At 48.4% G+C, this 22,362-nt stretch overlaps 1 protein-coding gene across 2 annotated transcripts; it reads left to right on the top strand.

Moving 5' to 3' along the window:
• The first annotated feature begins 3,429 nt into the window (after window positions 1-3,429).
• Window positions 3,430-8,651, top strand: MYC (MYC proto-oncogene, bHLH transcription factor). 2 transcript variants are annotated; one of them, XM_005564062.4, is made up of 3 exons: window positions 3,430-3,823; window positions 5,465-6,236; window positions 7,604-8,651. In XM_005564062.4, the coding sequence occupies exons 2-3, from the start codon at window positions 5,480-5,482 to the stop codon at window positions 8,164-8,166; spliced, it is 1,320 nt and encodes a 439-aa protein (XP_005564119.1). In that variant the 5' UTR covers window positions 3,430-3,823; window positions 5,465-5,479; the 3' UTR covers window positions 8,167-8,651. The 2 variants fall into 2 exon arrangements, with proteins under 2 accessions (XP_005564119.1, XP_045254610.1); XM_045398675.2 differs by having other exon boundaries at window positions 5,468-6,236.
• Window positions 8,652-22,362: the final 13,711 nt, after the last annotated feature.

The following is a 22,362-nucleotide window of genomic DNA, read 5'->3' on the forward strand; positions in this document are numbered from 1 at the left end:
GTATATCTGACATCTTTAGCAACTTTCAAACACTACCCTATGAGGTCAAGCTGGACCTACTTTTGGTTTTGTGATTGTTGTTTGTTTGTTGTTGAGGGTTTTCTTTGAGGTGGGGGGGGAGTGTGTGCCCCTGTGGAGAGCACTCATTTAGCTTCAATTAGGTAATGCCAAAAGTGCCAGATTCCTGGGAAATCAGCCTACAAGGCTCCTGCAGGAAGGACCCGCCACTGCCAGCAGTCCTGAGGGCATCTAAGTGATCGGACACCATCAGGGATCCTTTGCCCAGTAAAAACCTACTTGACCAGGGACACATGCCAGGTAAATTTCCTTCACATTTACTTCAACCTTACTGCATACTCATTGTAGTATTAAAACTTTTAATCAAATGGTCCTATTCCTTCACACTTTTTTCTATGAGATCTCAAATACCCCTTCTTGCTATTAAAACAACCACTTATTATTCACGAGCCCAATATTTTAAAAGTAAAAATAATAAACCAAGGCCAGGAGCAGTGACTCACACTTGTATTCCCAGCACTTTCAGAGGCAAAGGCCGAAGGATCGCTTTAACCCGGGAGTTCAAGACCAACCAGGGCAACATGACCAGACTGCCTCTCTACAAAAAGTTTAAAAAATTAACCGGGTGTGGTGGCGCACTGTACTCCTAGCTACTGGGCTGGGGTATCAGGCTGAGGTGGAAGGGTCGCTTTGAGCCTGGGAGATCAAGGTTGCAGTGAGCTTTGATTATGCCACTGCACTCCAGCCTGGGTGACAGAAGGAGACCCTGTCTCAAAAATAATAATAACTATTATTAATAATTAATAATAGGCAAAATCAAATACCCATCACCTTCTGCCGTGCCTCCCCTTTCCCCTATAAATCCAGTGTCTTGCTTTCAAATTTGGTGGTTAAAAAAGATGATGAGTTTCTAAGACGTGGGGGCTAAAGCTTGTTTCGCTGTTTTAGGGTTTGTTGGAATATTTTTTCGTCTGTGTACTTGTGAATTATTTCACGTTTGCCATAACCGTTTCTCCACAGGGCGATGTTCATTAGCAATAAGTAGTGATAGGTTAATTTTCACCACCTCTTACGCGGTTGAATCGTCACCTCTGAACCACTTTTTCCTCCAATAACTCCTCTTTCTTCGGCCCTTCTGCAGCCAACCTGAAAGAATAACAAGGAGGTGGCTGGAAACTTGTTTTAAGGAACCAACTGTCCTTCCCCCGCTGGAAACCTTGCACCTCGGACGCCCCTACTCCTGCCCCCACCTGACCCCCGCCCTCGTTGACATCCAGGCGCGGTGATCTTTGCTGCCAGTAGAGGGCACACTTACTTTACTTTCGCAAACCTGAACGCGGGTACAGCCCAGAGAGGGGGCGGAGGGAAAGACGCTTTGCAGCAAAATCGAGCCTAGCGATTGGTTGCTCCCCGGCGTTTGCGGCAAAGGCCTAGAGGCAGAAGTAATTTACAATCCTTAAAGCTGAATTGTGCAGTGCGTCGGATTTGGGGGAAGCTACTATAGTCACTTAACACTAGAACGCTGAGCTGCAAACTCAATGGGTAATAACCCATCTTGAAAAACGTACATGCTATACGCGCACCCCTTTCCCCCGAATTGTTGTCTCTTTTGGAGGTGGTGGGGGGAGAGAAAAGTTTACTTAAAATGCATTTGGGTGAGGGCCCAAGGATGAGAAGAATGTTTTTTGTTTTTCATGCCGTGGAATAACACAAAATAAAAAATCCCGAGGGAATATGCATTATATATTAAATATAGATCATTTCAGGGAACAAACAAATCATGTGTCGGGCTGGGCAACTAGCTAAGTCGAAGTGTGAATAAAATGTGAATACATGTTTGCGGATTACATACAATGCACTTTCACTAGTATTCAGAAAAAAAATTGAGTCAGTGAACTAGGAAATTCATGCCTGGAAGGCAGCCAAATTTTAATTAGCTCAAGACCCCCTCTCTCCCCCCCAAAAAAGGCACGGAAGTAATACTCCTCTTCTTTGATCAGAATCGATGCATTTTTTTGTGCATGACCACGTTTCCAATAATAAAAAGGGAAAAGAGGACCTAGAAAGGAATTAAACGTCCAGTTTGTCCGGGGAGGAAAGAGTTAACGGTTTTTTTCACAAGGGTCTCTGCTGACTCCCCCTGCTCGGTCCACAAGTTCTCCACTTGCCCCTTTTAGGAAGTCCGGTCCCGCGGTTCGGGTCCCCCCTGCCCCTCCCATATTCTCCTGTCTAGCGCCTTTGATTTCTCCCAAACCCGGGAGCCCGAGACTGGTGCAAACCGGCGCCACAGGGCGCAAAGAGGATTTGTCTCTTCTGAAACCTGGCTGAGAAATTGGGAACTCCGTGTGAGCGGCGCGGGGGTGGGACGGTGGGGTACAGGCTGGCAGAGAGCAGGCAACCTCCCTCCCGCCCTAGTCCAGCTCTGGAACAAGCAGACACATCTCAGGGCTAAACAGACGCCTCCCGCACGGGGCCCCACGGAAGCCAGAGCAGGCGGGGCAGGAGGGGCGGTATCTGCTGCTTTGGCAGCAAATTGGGGGACTCAGTCTGGATGGAAGGTATCCAATCCAGATAGCTGTGCATACATAATGCATAATGCATGACACCCCCCAACAAATGCAATGGGAGTTTATTCATAACGTGCTCTCCAAGTATACGTGGCAATGCTTTGCTGAGTTATTTTAATCATTCTAGGCATCGTTTTCCTCCTTATGCCTCTATCATTCCTCCCTATCTACACTAACATCCCACGCTCTGAACTCGTGCCCATTAATACCCTTCTTTCCTCCACTCTCCCTGGGACTCTTGATCAAAGCGCGGCCCTTTCCCCAGCCTTAGCGAGGCGCCCTACCGCCTGGTACGCGCGTGGCGTGGCGGTGGGCGCGCAGTGTGTTCGCGGTGTGAAGGGCAGCTGTTTCGCCTGCGATGATTTAAACTCACAGGACAAGGATGCGGTTTGTCAAACAGTGCTGCTACGGAGGAGCAGCAGAGAAAGCGAGAGGGTTTGAGCAGGAGCAAAAGAAAATGGTAGGCGCGCGCAGTTAATTCATGCGGCTCTCTTACTGTTTACATCCGAGAGCTAGAGTGCTCGGCTGCCGGGCTGAGTCTCCTCCCCACCCTCCCCACTCTCCTCAGAAGCGCCCCTCCCGGGTTCCCAAAGCAGAGGGCGTGGGGGAAAAGAAAAAAGATCCTCTCTCGCAAATCTCCGCCCACAAGCCCTTTATAATGCGAGGGTCTGCGCGGCGGAGGACCCCCGAGCTGTGCTGCTCGCGGCCGCCACTGCCGGGTCCCGGCAGTCCCTGGCTCCCCTCCTGCCTCGAGAAGGGCAGGGCTTCTCAGAGGCTTGGCGGGAAAAAGAACGGAGGGAGGGATCGTGCTGAGGTATAAAAGCCGGTTTTCGGGGCTTTATCTAACTCGCTGTAGTAATTCCAGCGAGAGGCAGAGGGAGCGAGCGGGCGGGCCGGCGAGGGTGGAAGATCCGGGCGAGCAGAGCTGCACCTCGGGCGTCGTGGGAAGGGAGATACGGAGCGAAAAGGGGGCTTCGCCTCCGGCCCAGCCCTCCCGCTGACCCCCCAGACAGCGGTCCGCAACCCTTGCCGCATCCACGAAACTTTGCCCATAGCAGGGGGCGGGCACTTTGCACTGGAACTTACAACACCCTAGCAAGGACGCTACTCTCCCGACGCGGGGAGGCTATTCTGCCTATTTGGGGACACTTCCCCGCCGCTGCCAGGACCCGCTCCTCTGAAAGGCTCTCCTTGCCTCTGTTTGGACGCTGGATTTTTTTCCGGTAGTGGAAAACCAGGTAAGCACCGAGGTCCATTTGTCTTTTAATTTATTTTTGTATCGCTTTAATGCTAAGATGAGTCGAATGCCGAAATAGGGTGTCTTTTCTCCCATTCCTGCGCTATTGACACTTTTCTCAGAGTAGTTGTGGTAGCTTGAGCTGGGGTGGGGGGTTAATCCAGAACTGGATCGGGATAAAGTGACTTGTCAAGATGGGAGAGGAGACGGCAGAGGGAAAACGGGAATGGTTTTTAAGACTAGGCTTTCGAGATTTCTGCCTCATGAATATATTCACGCTGACTCCCGGCCGGTCGGACATTCCTGCTTTATTGGGTTAATTGCTGGCTGAGTTTTGGGGGGCTGGGGGTTGCTTTGCGGTGGGCAGAAAGCCCCTTGCATCCTGACCTCCTTGGAGTAGGGACCGCATATTGCCTGTGTGAGCCAGAGAGCTCCGCAGCCGCTGACTTTTCCCCGTCTCCGGGAGGGCATTTAAATTTCGGCTCACTGCATTTCTGACAGCCGGAGACGGACACTGCGGCGCGTCCCACCCGCCTGTCCCCGCGGCGATTCCAACTCGCCCTGATCCTTTTAAGGAGTTGGCAGTTGGCTTTTTAAAAAGCAATAATACAAATTAAAACCTGGGAAGCCAGAGATGTTAGGATGTGGTGTTGGGGAGGCACAGACAGGGGAAAAGGGAGGCGGAGATGTGTCCGATTCTCCTGGAATCGTTGACTTGGAAAAACCAGGGGAAATCTCCGCACCCAGCCCGGACTCGCCTGCCGCGGCCGCCCTCGGGTGTCCTCGCGCCCCTGAGATGCGGTGGAACTGCGAGGAGCGGGGCTCTAGGATGTTCCAGAACAGCTGCTACCCTTGGTGGGGTGGCTCCGGGCGAGGTATCGCAGCAGGGTCTCTGGCGCAGTTGCGTCGCCGTATTGAGTGCGAAGGGAGGTGCCCCTGTTATTATTTGACACCCCCCTTGTATTTATGGAGGGGTGTTAAAGCCCGCGGCTGAGCTCGCCACTCCAGCCGGCGAGAGAAGAGAAGAAAAGCCGGCAAATGAAGGAGTGTTTGTGGGGGGGCGGGGGGGACGGGGGGACTGGGGGTAGGGACGGGGCGGTGGAAAGGGGAGGTTGGGAGGGGCTGCGGCGCCGGCGGGGGTAGGAGCGTAGCGAGGGCGCGAGTGGGAACAGCCGCCGCGGAGGGGCCCCGGCGCGGGAGCGGGGTGCACGCAGCCGCTAGCGCCGAGGCGCCTCTCGCCTTCTCCTTCAGGTGGCGCAAAACTTTGTGCCTTGGGTTTTGGCAAATTGTATTCCTCACCGCTACCTCCCGCGGCCTCTTACGGGGGCCAAGGCCGGTTTCGAGTCCTCTGCCGCTGCGTGGCCGACTCCCGGGCTTTACGCTCCGGGCTCTCGGGGGCGGGGGCTCGGCGGGCACCAAGCCGCTGGTTCACTAAGTGCGTGTCCGAGATAGTAGGGGACTGCCCAAAGGAGGTGAAAGGGTGCCCCCCTTTTTCCCCCACCAAGACCACCCGACCGCTTTAGGGGATAGTTCTGCAAGGGGAGTGGTTCGGCACTGTGGCGCGCACTGCGCGCTGCGCCAGGTTTCTGCGCCAAGAGCCCTTTAACTCAAGACTGCCGCCCGCTTTGTGTGCCCCCTCCAGCAGCCTCCCGCGACGATGCCCCTCAACGTTAGCTTCACCAACAGGAACTATGACCTCGACTACGACTCGGTGCAGCCGTATTTCTACTGCGACGAGGAGGAGAACTTCTACCAGCAGCAACAGCAGAGCGAGCTGCAGCCGCCGGCGCCCAGCGAGGATATCTGGAAGAAATTCGAGCTGCTGCCCACCCCGCCCCTGTCCCCTAGCCGCCGCTCCGGGCTCTGCTCGCCCTCCTACGTTGCGGTCACGCCTTTCTCCCCTCGGGGAGACAACGACGGCGGTGGCGGGAGCTTCTCCACGGCCGACCAGCTGGAGATGGTGACCGAGCTGCTGGGAGGAGACATGGTGAACCAGAGCTTCATCTGCGACCCGGACGACGAGACCTTCATCAAAAATATCATCATCCAGGACTGTATGTGGAGCGGCTTCTCGGCCGCCGCCAAGCTCGTCTCAGAGAAGCTAGCCTCTTACCAGGCTGCGCGCAAAGACAGCGGCAGCCCGAACCCTGCCCGCGGCCACAGCGTCTGCTCCACCTCCAGCTTGTACCTGCAGGATCTGAGCGCCGCCGCCTCGGAGTGCATCGACCCCTCAGTGGTCTTTCCCTACCCTCTCAACGACAGCAGCTCGCCCAAGTCCTGCGCCTCACCGGACTCCAGCGCCTTCTCACCGTCCTCGGATTCTCTGCTCTCCTCGACGGAGTCCTCCCCGCAGGCCAGCCCAGAGCCCCTGGTACTCCATGAGGAGACACCGCCCACCACCAGCAGCGACTCTGGTAAGCGAAGCCCGCCCAGGCCTGTCAAAAGTGGGGGCTGGATATCTTTCCCATTTCCATTGGCAGCTTATTCAACGGGCCCCTCTTACTAGAAGGGAGAGAGAGCAGATCTGGAGAGATTCACCTCTGAAACCTTGGGCTTTAGCGTTTCCTCCCATCCCTTATCCTTAGACCGCCCTTGTTGCTAACCCCCCTCCCCCTTTGTCTCCCACACCTCAGGAATTTCATTTAGGTTTTTAAACCTTCTGGCTTATCTTACAACTCAATCCACTTCTTCTTACCTCCCGTTAGCATTTTAATTGCCCAGGGGTGGGGTGGGGGGGGGGAGAGTGTGAATGAGGATAAGAGAGGATTGATTTCTGAGAGAGTGAATGAATTGCTTCCCTCTTAACTTCCGAGAAGTGGTGGGATTTAATGAACTATCTACAAAAATGAGGGGCTGTGTTTAGAGGCCAGGCAGGGTCTGCCTGAGTGCGGTAGCCAGTGAACTTCCTCAAGAGTGGGTGGGCTGAGGAGCTGGGATCTTCTCAGCCTGTTTTGAACACTGAAAAGCAAATCCTTGCCAAAGTTGGACTTTTTTTTTTTTTTCCTTCCCCCACCCTCTTGGACTTACGGCAAAACTGCAATTTTTTTTTCTTTTTCATTTCCAGTAAAATAGGGAGTTGCTAAAGTCATACCAAGCAATTTGTAGCTATCATTTGCAACACCTGAAGTGTTCTTGGTAAAGTACCTTAAAAATAGGAGGTGCTTGGGAATGTGCTTTGCTTTGGGTGTGTCCAAAGCCTCATTAAGTCTTAGGTAAGAATTGGCATCAATGTCATATCCTGGGAAATTGTAGTTTTCTTGTCTGTGCCATAACCCAGCTGTCCTTCTCCCTTTATGAGACTCTTACCTTCATAGTGAGAGAAGTAAGAGTGGCTGGCTAGATTGGTTCTTTTTTTTTTTCTTTCTTTCTTTTTTTCTTTTTTAAGACGGAGTCTCACTCTGTCACCAGGCTGGAGTTCAGTGGTGCAATCAACCTCCGACTCCCTGGTTCAAGAGATTCTCCTGCCTCAGCCTCCCAAGTAGCTGGGACTACAGGTGTGCACCACCATGCCAGGCTAATTTTTATATTTTTAGTAGAGATGGAGTTTCACCATGTTGGCCAGGATGGTCTCTGTCTCCTGACCTCATGATCCACCCACCTCAGCCTCCCAAAGTGCTGGGATTATAGCCACAGCGCCCGGCCTAGATTTGGCTCTTTGTGGAGATAATTTTGTCCAGAGATCTTTCTAACATATTAATGCCTTGTATTTGTACAGCGTTAATCTAGTAATTGATTATTTTCATGGAAACTTGCTGAGTGATTTTTATTTCCTTTCTTAAAGAGGAGGAACAAGAAGAGGAGGAAGAAATCGATGTTGTTTCTGTGGAAAAGAGGCAGGCCCCTGGCAAAAGGTCAGAGTCGGGATCACCTTCTGCTGGAGGCCACAGCAAACCTCCTCACAGCCCACTGGTCCTCAAGAGGTGCCACGTCTCCACACATCAGCACAACTACGCGGCGCCTCCCTCCACTCGGAAGGACTATCCTGCTGCCAAGAGGGTCAAGTTGGACAGTGTCAGAGTCCTGAGACAGATCAGCAACAACCGAAAATGCACCAGCCCCAGGTCCTCGGACACCGAGGAGAATGACAAGAGGCGAACACACAACGTCTTGGAGCGCCAGAGGAGGAACGAGCTAAAACGGAGCTTTTTTGCCCTGCGTGACCAGATCCCGGAGTTGGAAAACAATGAAAAGGCCCCCAAGGTAGTTATCCTTAAAAAAGCCACAGCATACATCCTGTCCGTCCAAGCAGAGGAGCAAAAGCTCATTTCTGAAAAGGATTTGTTGCGGAAACGACGAGAACAGTTGAAACACAAACTTGAACAGCTACGGAACTCTTGTGCATAAGGAAAAGGAAGGAAAAAGATTCTTTCTAACAGAGCTGGTCCCAATCAGTCACCTATGAACTTGTTTCAAATGCATGATCAAATGCAACCTCACAACCTTGGCTGAGTCTTGAGACTGAAAGATTTAGCCATGATGTAAACTGCCTCAAATTGGACTTTGGGCATAAAAGAACTTTTTTATGCTTACCATCATTTTTTTTTTTTTTCTTTAACAGATTTGTATTTAAGAATTGTTTTTAAAAAATTTTAAGATTTACACAATTTTTCTCTGTAAATATTGCCATTAAATGTAAATAACTTTAATAAAATGTTTATAGCAGCCACACGGAATTTCAGTCCTACTATATAGTACCTAGTATTACAGGTACTATAAACTCTAATTTTTTTTTATTTAAGTACATTTTGCTTTTTAAAGTTGATTTTTTTTCTATTGTTTTTAGAAAAAAATAAAATAACTGGCAAATATATCATTGAGCCAAATCTTAAGTCGTGAGTGTTTTGTTTCATTTCTTCCCCCTCCCAACCACCACCATCCCTGTTTGTTTTCATCAATTGGTCCTTCAGAGGGTGGTCTTAAGAAAGGCAAGAGTTTTCCTCTGTTGAAATGGGTCTGGGGGCCTTAAGGTCTTTAAGTTCTCAGAGGTTCTAAGATGTTTCCTGGAGATTATGATAAGAGCCAGAGTTGACAGTTAGAAGGAATGGCAGAAGGCGGGTGAGAAGGTGAAAGGTAGGCAAAAGAGATACAAGAGGTCAAAGATAACAGTTAAGTACACAAAGAGGCGTAAGGACTGGTGAGTTGGGAGGAAGGTGAGGAAGAAACTTGTTACTTTAGTTAACCAGTGCCAGTCCCCTGCTCACTCCAAACCCAGGAATTCTGCCCAGTGAGACAGTTGATGGGGACAGGGCGGGAACCAGCTTCTGCTGCCTTCACAACCAGGTGCCAGTCCCATCCTTGGGTTATCTCCTAAACCCCAAAGGATCTCTGGGAGGAATGCTACTATTAACCCTATTTCACAAACAAGGAAATAGAAGAGCTCAAAGGGGTTATGTAACTTATCTGTAGCCACGCAGGTAATACAAAGCAGCAATCCGGACCCATTCTGTTCAAAACACTTACCCCTTCACTATCATGCCTTGGTTCATCTGGGTCTAATGTGCTGAGATCAAGAAGGTTTGGGGCTTGATGGATGGACTCAAGTCATAACAATGTTAAGCTCTGTTTGTGTCCTAAGCATTTTATTCCTAACTCTACATCAACCCCATGAAGGAGATACTCTTGATTTCCCCATATTAGAAGTAGAGAGGGAAGCTGAGGCACAGAAAGACTCATCCACATGCCCAAGATTCACTGATAGGGAAGAGTAGAAATGAGATTCGAAGCCAGGCTGTTTACTCCTAACCTGTCCAAGCCACCTCTCAAAGGACAGTAGGAATCAGCTGGCTGCTTGTGAGTAAAGGAGTTACAGTCCAATGGGTTATGTATTTTAAGTCTAACATCTAAGCCTGGTCAGGCATCAGTTCCCCTTTTTTTGTTGTTTATTTTGTTTTTATTTTGTTGTTCATTGTTTAATTTTTCCTTTCACAATGAAAAGGTCAACACTTTGAATCCTACCTTAGCGATTTGTTGAATCAGATTCACGATGGCGCCTGGGAAGAAGCCAGTTCAGATTATAAAATAAAACATTTATTCTTTGTTGTGGGAGTCATTATTTTAGAAACTACAAACTCTCCTTGCTTCCATCCTCTTTCTCATATTCAAGACACATGCTCATCCTGAGTCCTTGAAAAGGTATTTTTGAACATGTGTGTTAATTATAAGCCTCTGAAAACCTATGGCCCACACCATAAATGATGTTGATTATATAGGTAAATGAAAGATACTATTGCTGTTCTCATTACCTCATTGTCTCAGTCTCAAAGTAGATCTTCAGCTCCCTGTGCTTCGGGATTTTAATCTACCACCACCCATCAATCAATAAATAATTACTGTCTTTGACTCTGACTCCTAGAATAATCTATTCAAGACCTTAATGTCTTTTTCTTGATTCTTCTTTTGAGTCCTAAGTACCGCCATTACAGATTCAAATTGGCAAGCTATGTAGGTGAAACTCAAAGGGAGATGCAATCCACAGAAGTTGAGTAGTTCAAAGTGTTACAAAAGCGAGGCGCTCTTAAACAGCTCAGTCTTTGCCCCTTTGTGGCCCAGGGCTGGAGTGCAGCTCTGGGGTGACTCACTTGGGAATCGGGAAGGTGTTAGTCTGAATCACTAAGTCCAGGCAAGCCCTCAGAATAGGAGAGAGCGTTCCTAGCAAGGAAAACAACTCTCCATTCCAAATGATCAGGAAAGAACTTTAGGGATGTGGAGCTTGGCTATGGGAATAGAAAGGAACCATTCCAAGTGCCTATTAGGCCACTCTTACCTTTACTGAGCCAGAGAACGGCTCTGAAAACAGGACAGATGCCAACTTCCTTCCCGAAAGTCAGGCTGATCTTGACCACAATACAAATTGGCCCTCAGAGCCTATGCAGGGAGTCCCAGGGGTCTCTGCCATTGTGCAATCTATTTTCTAGATAATAATGAAGAATCGGAGGTGAAGGGGAGGAGTTTGCAATTTGGTCAGGAATATATAAGAAGGAATAAGCTAATTCTGACTACGCCCTTTACCCATGACACTATCCAGGAATTAATGACTCTCCCAGGGGATTCCTGGAATGATTTTGTTTAGGGACGGAATGTATAAAGAGGAAGGAAGTATTATTTTATGCTGCCATTTGGAAGTAACAAAGGAGATCAACAGTATGAAAACAATCAATCACATTTGAAAATGAACAAAGTTTTCACAATCCCAGCCTAATACTTAGAGAGCTCACAGCTTGGATGCAGAAGTCAAGAGTTCTCTGCTGGTCTCTAAGACAAACTCTCACACAAAGCTTGGGAAAAAGGACATGTTGCATTAGTGGGTTTTCTGTGGTTTGTTTGCAATAACTATAATTGGCTCAGTCAATAATTATTTTTTCGTATACATGCTAAGGGCCCCTGTAGCATTTTTTCCCAACGATAAATAATCCTTAGTCTAGAAAATGCTGAAGGATGTTCTCCACCCTTGTCTATAAATTCACGGCTAGATGACTTTGTGAAAGGCTCCTCCTTCGAGGTTATAGACCATTATAGGCCTATATTAAAGGAGAATAAGAGAGGCCGGTCGCGGTGGCTCATGCCTGTAATCCCAGCACTTTGGGAGGCTGAAGTGGGCGGATCACGAGGTCAGGAGATGGAGACTATCCTGGCTAAAACGATGAAACTCCGTCTCTACTAAAAATACAAAAAATTAGCCGGGCGTGATGGCACGCGCCTGTAGTCCCAGCTACTCAGGAGGCTTAGGCAGGAGAATCGCTTGAACCTGGGAGGCAGAGGTTGCAGTGAGCTGAGATCGCGCCACTGCACTCCAGCCTGGGTGACACAGCAAGACTCCATCTCAAAAGTAAATAAATAAATAATAATAAATAAATAAAGGAGAAAAAGAGTAAAAACAAAGCCAGCAGGATGGGAACAGGGACTCATTTTAAAAAATAAAACTAAAAAGACTCTGCTACCTACCTCCAAAGCCTTAGCAAAAAGTCTTTTTTTTTTTTTTTCTAACTCCTTCAGGAGAGAACTTACACTTACTCTCCATTTAGAGGAAAACACCCAGAAATGCTGGCTTTGCCAAACTGGTTGGAGATGACTGTAAATGGCTGTAAGTTGATTTCGTTTTTAATTTTATTTCATTCATTATTAGCTTCCACTAAGCTCTTTCGGAAGACAGAGTTGAGGGAAACAAGTGTTCATGGGGTGTAGATCTTCTGAGGTTGAAAGAAATACTCTTTGTTTTCAAACAATGCCTGGGAGCTCAGCCACAATCCCCAACACTTTCTTTCCATTGTCATCCGGGTCAGCGCACTAAGGGATAAAACACTCCAGTGCAGTCTGAGGTCTATGGGGGTGGGAAAGGAGAGAGCTCGGGGAGACAGAACGAACCTTTATTACATACATACACTCTTCCAGACTCTCCATCTCACCAGACCCGACAACACCAACAGGAAGAATGTGACAGTTGTTGAATGTGACAATACTGAGGTTTAGGCAAGTTGAATGGCTGTCCCCAAATTACACAAAGACCAACAACAAAAAAACAGTAATATGGCCAAGCGCGGTGACTCACGCTTGTAATCCCAGCACTTCGGGAGGCCAAGGCGGTTGGATCACTTGAGCCCAGGAGTTTGAGAACAGCCTGACCAACATGGCGAAATCCCGCCTCTACTAAATACACACACACATGCACACACACACGCACACACACACACAAATTAGCCGGCCGTGGTGACGGCCTGTAGTCCCAGCTTAGGCTGAGGCAGGAGGAGAATCACTTGAACCCGGCAGGAGGGGGTTGCAGTGAGCCATGATTGCACCACTCTCCAGCCTGGGCAACAGAATCAATCAGACTCTGTGTCAAAAACAAACAAAACCCTAACTACTATAGTAGTTAACATTTACTGTGTGCTAAACATTTTTACATGTGTTATCTGGGACTTCATCCCCAAAGCAGTGGTTAGGCGATAAACTCTATCTCCAATGCACATTTCCCAAATGAGAAGACTGAAACTTGGAGGGATTAAGTAAGTTGCCTGCATTCACAGAGCTGGCAAAATGATGAAAGCAGAAATTATTTATTCATTTACCAACATTTGAGCATGCTGCTTGCCCACACCATGCTAGAGGTAGGAAGCGATACCAAGATAAATAGGATGGATAAGGTCCTGGCCCTGAGGGGTTATGGATTAGTGGAGAACAAAGAAAACAGGCAATTTTTTTTTTTTTTTTTTTTTTTTTTGAGACAGAGTTTCTCTCTTGTTGCCCAGGCTGGAGTGCAGTGGTGCAGTCTCGACTCACTGCAACCTCCGCCTCCCGGGTTCAAGCGAGTCTCCTGCCTCAGCCTCCCAGTAATCTTGTAGAATCACAGGCATGTACCACCACACCTGGCTAATTTTGTATTTTTAGTAGAGATGGGTTTTCACCATGTTGGTCAGGCTGGTCTCGAACTCCTGACCTCAGGTGATCCACCTGCCTTGGCGTCCCAAAGTTCTGGGATTACAGGCATAAACCACCATGCCCAGCCGAAAACAGGCAATTTGACTCTATTTTACAAACACTTTAGAGCTTACTATGTAGCAGGAGGAGGTTCAAGCTCCAGGAGCTGTTAAAGACGTTCCTCCTTCCCCTAGAGAAAATGGAATCCAGGAAAGAGCCCAGGAAATTCTGGAAGAGGAGCCAAAGGAGAAGACATCCTCAGAGAGATGAGGAGAAGCTTGGAGGAAAGCGTGTAATCAATGTTTGGTGTGTCAAAGGCAGCAAGAAGCACAGCAAGATAGCAGAGGAAGGTCTGTTGGATTTAATCACATGAAGGCAGCTTCCTGGCTATACCCCTCCTAAGTGGGATGACAGCCCCGTCCACCTGGCATCCTCTCCTTCATTCCCTTCATTCAATCCATCTCCAGAAACGGCTCCTTTATTGTTCTCCCAGCACACTGCCCTATCTTCTCCAAGAGTTCCCAAAGAATGATTCCAGACAACCAGCATCCACATCACCTGTGAATTTGCTGCAAATGCAGGTACACAGCCTGAACTAGAATCTCAGGAGATGGGGCCCGGAAAACTGTTTCAATCTGCCCTGGAGGGCTCGATGAAGTTTGAGTCCGTCTGCCTTCTCCATCATTCCCAGTGATCCTCTTCTGCAATCCCGGTGATACTTCTGAATCACAGATAAAATGATGCCCATCTCTGCTTAAAACCATCCAGAGGGGTCCTGCTATCTTCAGAATTAAGTCCAAAGCCATTCTTCCCAGTTGTCCATGTTCTGTGAGTTTTTTCAGTTGCCTTGTTCTTCTGTTCAAAGCACTGTTCACCCACCACCTACCCATCCACTGACACTGCTACCCACCAGCCTGCCATGCTCTTCTTCATCCTTTGTGGCTCGCCTTCTAGTAATCTCTGACCTCCAGACAAGGTTCCACAGGGGAATGGGAGTGCCTGAGATAATACTGCTCACTTCTGCGAAAATCACTCATCCTGCCTCTTAAATCAACTCCTTGAGGAATGGACCCATTATCAGTCTTGGTTAACAATGAATCCTCAGTGGCGACGTAAGTGCGCAGCATCTAATAGTGACTCAATAATCCTCAATCCCCCAAGCCCTTGATGGGGCTTGGCACAGTGGTTCACTCCTGTAATCCCAGCACTTTGGGAGGCTGACGGGAGTGGATCACAAGGTCAGGAAATCAAGAGCAGCCTGGCCAACATGGCAAAACCCTGTCTCTACTAAAAACACAAAAATTAGCCAGACGCAGTGGCAGGCACCTGTAATCCCAGCTACTTGGGAGGGTAAGGCAGGAAAATCACATGAACCCAAGAGGCAGAGTTTGCAGTGAGCCAAGATTGTGCCACTGCATTCCAGCCTGGGCGACACAGCAAGACTCCATCTCAAATAATGATAATAATAATCCTTTGATGAATGGTTGAATAAAGACCCATTCTGATGGAGTGATGGATGTTGGAGCATGAGTAGCAGAAGAAGCAAAAGTAAAGTTCTCAAACACCTTTCAAGAGACTCAGTTGGGAAGAGAAGGAAAGAGATGAATACATCAAGTGATTTTTATTTGGATTGATTTGATTGATTCAAATTTTATTTTATTTTATTTTTATTTTTATTTTATTTATTTATTTTTTTTTTGAGACAGAGTCTTGCTCTGTCATCCAGGCTGGAGTGCAGTGGCGTGATATCGGCTCACTGCAACCTCTGCCTCCCGGGTTCAAGCAATTCTCTGTCTCAGCCTCCCGAGTAGCTGGGATTACAGGTGCCTGCCACCACACCCAGGTAATTTTTTGTATTTTTAGTAGAAACAGGGTTTCACCATCTTGGCCAGGCTGGTCTTGAACTCCTGACCGCATGATCCACCCGCCTAGGCCTCCCAAAGTGCTGGGATTGCAGGCGTGAGCCACCGCACCCAGTCCAAATTTTACTTTATATTATCAAAGATAAAAGAAAGAATTAGTTTAGATGCTGATGGGACAGAGTTGAGAGAGGGAGAACTGAAGATACAGGAGCAAAGGAGATGATGTAGCCAGATGTAGGTATCTCTAGGGCAGATTTCATCTTCGTTCAGTGCCAGGAGCTCTCAGCTGTGTGTGGAACTGAGGTAAGGAAGAATGCATTCCCGAAAACAGCCTCACTTCCAGGTGGTGATTCTTCCAGGTAGGAAATTCAAATGCCAGGCCGGGTCTCCTTCTCTGGTCCTCTAACACAGCACAGGTTCATGTGCTCATGTGTGTAAATAGCCTGTTTAATTCTCTTTCTCTATTGCTAGATTCCTTGTGGGCAAAGACTGTCTTTCTCTTTCATAATTATATCCTGAAGACCAGGCATGATGTCCATTATCTGAAATTGTTTTGAATAAATGAATGAGCGTATAAACAAATGAATGAACAAATGCATGTATTTGCATATAGTTTAAGTTTCTACTTCCTGGGACTGTCAGTCTTTTTCACCCCACTCAGTCCTATATGCTGCCTCCTCAGCTCAAACCAAATCTCTTCCCCTATGTCTACCTACTTCATTCCAGACAGCAAAAACCTCAGCAATAGCTTCTCTGAATCTATCAGTCAGGATCTCCTGGTGAGAAATGGCAGAAACTCAGCTCAAATGGGCAAAAGCAAAAAAAAAAAAGTGTATTAGTTTATGTAACTGAAAAAGCAGGAATGACTTAATCTAGAGGCTTACACAATAGCCCGTCTCTATAGCTTCATCTCAGTCAGGATCTATCTCCACCTGGGGCAAAGGTGGCTGCCAGCCTTTGGAGACTTACACAAGCTTCTCAAAGACAGAACCCCTCTTTCCCTCCAAGGCAAAAGCATTAGGCAGGATTCCAATTGTCTCCCACAGTCATGTGCCCACTCTGAGGCCAGTGGATCAATCAGATCCCAGCCCCCAACCTGTGGTAGCTTTGGGGCCCCGCGGTTGGTAGCACCATCAGGAAGGGGAAAGACAAGTTCTAAAAGGAAAGGATGGGCACGCAGAAAGGAACAGCTGTTCTCTGCATTGACTCTGCAATTGTGGTGCTAAGCTCCTGAGAGCTATATAGAATGTAGCCCAGATGTTTTTAAAAACCTGGTTTTCAGAATTACCTTTTGTGAAATAGAGATTTCAAAAGTCCACTTAAGAACTGCTAAACCGGCCGGGCGCGGTGGCTCAAGCCTGTAATCCCAGCACTTTGGGAGGCCGAGACGGGCGGATCACGAGGTCGGGAGATCGAGACCATCCTGGCTAACACGGTGAAACCCCGTCTCTACTAAAAAAATACAAAAAACTAGCCGGGCGAGGTGGTGGGCGCCTGTAGTCCCAGCTACTCGGGAGGCTGAGGCAGGAGAATGGCGTGAACCCGGGAGGCGGAGCTTGCAGTGAGCTGAGATCCGGCCACTGCACTCCAGCCTGGGCGACGGAGCGAGACTCCGTCTCAAAAAAAAAAAAAAAAAAAAAAAGAACTGCTAAACCAGAATGTTCAGAGAGTGACACCTAGGATTTCATACTTTTTAAAGCTCCACAAGTAGGCCAACTTGGTGGCTAGATCTTGTAATCCCAGCACTTTGAGAGGCCAAGGTGGGAGAATTGCTTGAGCCCAGGAGTTCAAGACTAACTCTGGCCAGATGGTGAGACCCTGTCTTTACAAAAAAATTAAAAACTGACTGGGTGATGCATGCCTGAAGTCCCAGCTATGCAAGAAGATCCCTTGGGTCCCGGAGTTTGTGGAGGCAGAGAACTATGATTGCACCACTGCACTCCAGCCTGGGTGACAAAGTGAAACCCCAGCTCTAAAAAAAATACAAAGTGCCACAGGGGAAGGGAGAAACAAATAAGTTTAGGAATGAATGTCAGAGTAGATGGCAAGTGGCTTCTGAAGTCCCACAGACTTGAGTTTCAATCTGGCTGTGCCCCCAGATAGCTGCCTGACCTAGAGCAGACCTTGCTGTTCTGAGCCTAACTTTCCTGATGTGCAACAGGGAAAGAAATAAAGGAGTGGCCAGAAGAGTGTGAGAGCCGTATCTCTCTGCCAGTGCTTTTGAGACAATTAAATGAGAAAAGATATGAGAAATGGTCCAGCACAGGTTTAGTAAATGAGAATTTCTTTCCCTCTTTCTCTTCCCTCTTCCTTCCTTCCCTCCCTTCCTTTCCTTTCCTTCCTTCCTTCCTTCCTTCCTTCCCTCTCTCTCTCTTTCTTTCTTTCTCTTCCTTCCTTCCTTCCTTCCCTCCTTCTCCCGCTCTCTCTTTTTCTTTCCCCTTCCCTTCCCTTTCCTTCCTTCCTTCTTCTTTCCTTCTTTCCTCCCTTCCTTCCCTTTCCTTCTTCCTTCCTTCCTTCCTTCCTTCTTCCTTCCTTCCTTCCTTCCTTCCTTCCTTCCTTTTGATGGCATCTCACTCTGCCACCCAGGCTGGAATGCAATGGTATGATCACAGCTCACTGTAGCCTCAACCTCCCAGGCTCAAGTGATCCTCCTACCTCAGTCTCCCTAGCTAGGACTACAGATCCCCAGCTAATTTGAAAATTTTTGTAGAGATGGGTCTTTGCCATATTGCTCAGGTTGACCTCAAATTTCTGGGCTCAAGCAGTCCACTTGCCTCGGCCTCCCAAAGTGTTGGGATGACAGGCGTGAGCCACTGCTCCCGGCCTCACCTTCCCTTTCTAATGTATCACAAAGTCCTTTAGATTCTGCCTCTGAAACACTCTAGTCTCTGTCCACACATGCCCTGGCCCATTGCTACTGCTCTCTTGCTGCCTACCACCACCCTGTGCCTGGGGCTTTCTGCAGTATCTTCTCCCTGCAGGCTTCTCGAAGGCACAGGGGTAGGCTACTTCAAAAGCCAACTGAGCGGATCACTCTCCGACATATAGGAATTTAGTACTCTCCCTACTCTGATTATAAAGTACAATCATCTTCCTACCTGTTCAAGATCTGCCCCCAGATTACCTGTCCTGCCTCATCTCCTGCCATATCACCTGCTCTGATCTAGGTTACAACCTATGGAAGTAATTTCTAATGTCTCTGAAATGCTAGGCACATACTCCCCTTGGATCTCTACCCTTGCTCTTTCCTCTCCCTGAGTGATGTTCATGCAGCAACTCCCATCCCGTATCCTCCATGTCTCATTTTGAATGTCACTGCTTCATGGAAGCCCTCCCTGATCTCTACTTTCCTGGTTTCCCTTATCCATGGTTATCTTGATCACAATAGCCAGCAATCATTATCCACTGTGGTACCCTTCTCATTCGCCAGGCTATTCATGTTTCATTTTCTTTCACAACACCCCCTTAGAAAATTACACTTCCTCCTTTTACACTTCAGGGTACTGAGATTTAGAGTCAGCAGGTATCGTTCTCAAGGTCATAGCAATGCAGTGCGAAGATTCAACCCTAGGTCTTTCTGATTCCTTGTCACCAGCCTTCTCCACTTCTTGCTACTTCCCATCAACCACACCATATTGAAATTGCCTATTTCCCCCTCTTGCTTCCCCATTAGAATTGGAGCTACTTGCTTGTATGTCATGATGTCGTCCATGCTTAGCACAGGCTGGGTACATAGAACAGACCCAATTACATGGCTGAATAAATGCAGTCAGTGTGCTCAGGTGTTGAGATCCATGGCCAGAAAGAAACTGGTGATAGATTTATGCCCAAAGGAGTTTGTACCTGCCTGGTTGCTTGAGGGTTAAAATATAGGACGATGACTCAGAGCTGGAGACAACCTTAGCATTCGCTTTCTAGATGAAGCACCTGAAGAAGATGCAATCTTCCTGAGATTCCTCTACCGGCTTTTGGCTGAATTAGCTTACGACCTCAGGGCCCTGGTTGAATCCTAACTGATATCAAAGCAAAGTAAGACCTCAGGTCTTCTGAGATGCAGGATGTTGCCTTACTACTGAGATGCAGTTTTCAAACTCACCCCATTTCCAAGTCCGTGTCAGGTCTTATCCCTGCACCCAGACTGACCCAGTCAACAAATATTTATCAGTCACCTCCAATAAATAAAGGAGGCACCAGTGTGGAAGAAACAGAGTCAACAGTCTAGTGGAGAAGAGTGGCATGATACAAGTATTTGCATACGTAATTACCTAAACAAATGCAAAGGCACAAAGTAGTGGGGTGAGGAAGTACAGAGTATGTGGGGGCATCTGACAGCCTAGGAGTTCCAGGAAGGTTCTCAGCCAAGACATGGAGGGTGGGTAGGAGTTAGGTAAGCCAAATATCCTGAGACCCTGCTATGGGAGAGGGGAGACATGCTCAGGAAATGGAGAGCAAAGCAGAGTGGAAGGAGCAGGAAGGACAAGAGAATTTCTGCCCCTGGGGGAGACCCATGGGTGGGCCCAAGCCAGATCCTCCAGCGCCCTCGCAAAACAGTTTGGACAGTTGTCTAAAGACAAACTCCTCAGTGGGGAAGGTCACATTGATCATCTCACCAGGGCTGTCTGTGTCCTGTGGTCAAGGTGGCACCATCCCCATGGTCAAGGGGAAAGTAGGTCAGGCATGGTGGCTCACGCCTATAATCCCAGCACTTCAGGAGGCCAAGGTGGATCACTTGATGTCAGGAGTTTGAGACCAGCCTGGCCAACATGGTGAAACCCCATCTCTACTAAAACACAAAAATTAGCTGGGCGTGGTGGCGTGGGCCTATAATCCCAGCTACCTGTAATCCCAGCTACTTGGGGAGCTGAGGCAGGAGAATCACTTGAACCCAGGAGGCAGACATTGCAGTGAGCCGAGACTGAGCCACTGCACTCCTTGCTGGGTGACAGAGCGAGATTCCGTCTTAAAAAAAAGGGGATGTGGGTGGGGGCAAAGTCATGGTGCTGAATGTTAGGACACCGGATTTTCTTTTTTTTTTTTTTTTTTTTTTGAGACAGAGTTCGAGTCTCTCTCTGTCGCCATGCTAGAGTGCAGTGGCACAATCTTGGCTCACTGCAGCCTCCTCCTCCCGAGTTCAAGCGATTCTCCTGCCTCGGCCTCCTGAGTAACTGGGATTACAGGCACCTGCCACCACGCCTGGCTAATTTTTGTATTTTTAGTAAAGATGGGGTTTCATCATGTTGGCCGGCTGGTCACGAACTCCTGACCTCAGGTGATCTGCCCACCTCAGCCTCCCAAAGTGCTAGGGTTACAGGTATGACTGGACACTGGATTTTCTGCACTGCAATTATCTCCCTCCAGGCCTTAGTATCCTGCCTGTAGCATGGGTCAGTAAGTCCAGACCAGGTAATGTCTGGTCTTAATAGACATTACTTAAAGCAGTAATAATAAGAATAGTAGTCTGGGCGCAGTGGCTCACGCCTGTAATCCCAGTACCTTGGGAGGCTGTGGTGGGCAGATCACAGTTTCAGGAGTTCGAGACCAGCCTGACCAACATGGTGAAACCCCGTCTCTGCTAAAAATACAAAAATTAGACTAGCATGGTGGCACGTGCCTGTAATCCCAGCTACTCGGGAGGCTGAGGCAGAATTGCTTGAACCCAGGAGGCGGAGATTGCAGTGAGCCGAGATCATGCCATTGCACTCCTGCCTGGGCAACAGAGTGAGACTCCATTTTAAAAAAAAAAAAAGAGTTTCAGTGAAGAAGTGGGCCAGGCGCAGTGGCTCACACCTGTAATCCCAGCACTCTGGGAGGCTGAGACAGGATTATCACTTGATCCTAGGAGTTTGAGGCCAACCTCGGCAACATAGCAAGACCCTATCCCTACAAAAAATACAAAAATTAGCAAGGCATGGTGTTGTGCCTGTAGTTCCAGCTACTCAGGAGGCTGAGGTGGGAGGATTACTGGAGCCCAGGCAGTCAAAGCTGCAATAAGCTATGATCACACCACTGCACTCCAGCCTGGGTGATACAGTAAGACGATGACTCAAAACAACAAGCAAACAAAAAGAATAATGACACTAGCATTTATAGAGTGTTTTCTATGTACCTAGTACTGTGCAAAACACTTCTCATTGAATCTTCATGACAACCACATGAATAGGTAACTATGATTATGCACATTTGACAGATGAGAAAAAAAGACTGAGGAATTAAGGAATTAAGTAAACTGGGCAAGGTCCCCCAGCAAAAAAGTGAAAGAGCTATTCAAGTCCGAATCTGCTATGATACCCAGCCTGACTCATCTGCCATCTCTTACCGCTAAGAAACTTTAAGAAGTTTCGCCGGGCGCGGTGGCTCAAGCCTGTAATCTCAGCACTTTGGGAGGCCAAGATGGACGGATCACAAGGTCAGAAGATCGAGACAATCCTGGCTAACACGGTGAAACCCCATCTCTACCAAAAAATACAAAAAACTAGCCGGGCGAGGTGGCAGGCGCCTGTAGTCCCAGCTACTCGGGAGGCTGAGGCAGGAGAATGGCCTGAACCCAGGGGGTGGAGCTTGCAGTGAGCTGAGATCCGGCCACCGCACTCCAGCCTGGGCCACAGAGCGAGACTCCGTCTCAAAAAAAAAAAAAAAAAAAGGAAACTTTAGGAAGTTTCAAAACCTGAAAAATCCATGATGGCTCGTGCCAGTTTAACATGTTTTAAGGCTGTTTCAGCTGCTTTGAACTTTTAGCAAGGTGCCCTGTGTGACTCTGGATGGCTCCCAGATGAAGCACTGAGGAAGCATTCCCTGAGGCGTGGGGGCCTCCTTGAGATCTAATAGCACTGTGGCGTGACGAACACAGAGCGGGCAGAAACCACACCCTTGCACCCCAGCCTTGTGAACCCTCACCAGGTCTACTCAGGCCAGACAGGGATCCTGAGGTTGTTTTTGCAGGAGCCTGGCAGGGCCCTCTCTCTCTCCCTAACAAACCAGGCTGTCATTCCCCTCACCTTGCAAACAGTCTCCCTCCCAGGCACCGGGACTGCCTTCTTCTGCAGCATAAATGTGAACACTGTTGTGGAATGCCTGCCATACGCCCGTGGGCTTTTGCCAGAGGGCCTCCCGCCAGTGATCTGCCCTTCAGAAACTGGCTTCGGATTTCTCAGTCTCCTTTTGTGACCTTGGTGGCGAGAGGTTTGGGAGTCTAAATGCAAGAAAATGAAAGATCAGAGCTGTGCGAGTTGCCAGAGTCCAGAGAACAGTCTGGATGGAAAGACTACGA

The sequence above is a fragment of the Macaca fascicularis genome, chromosome 8 (assembly GCF_037993035.2).
Source record: "Macaca fascicularis isolate 582-1 chromosome 8, T2T-MFA8v1.1".
Lineage (NCBI taxonomy): Eukaryota > Metazoa > Chordata > Mammalia > Primates > Cercopithecidae > Macaca > Macaca fascicularis.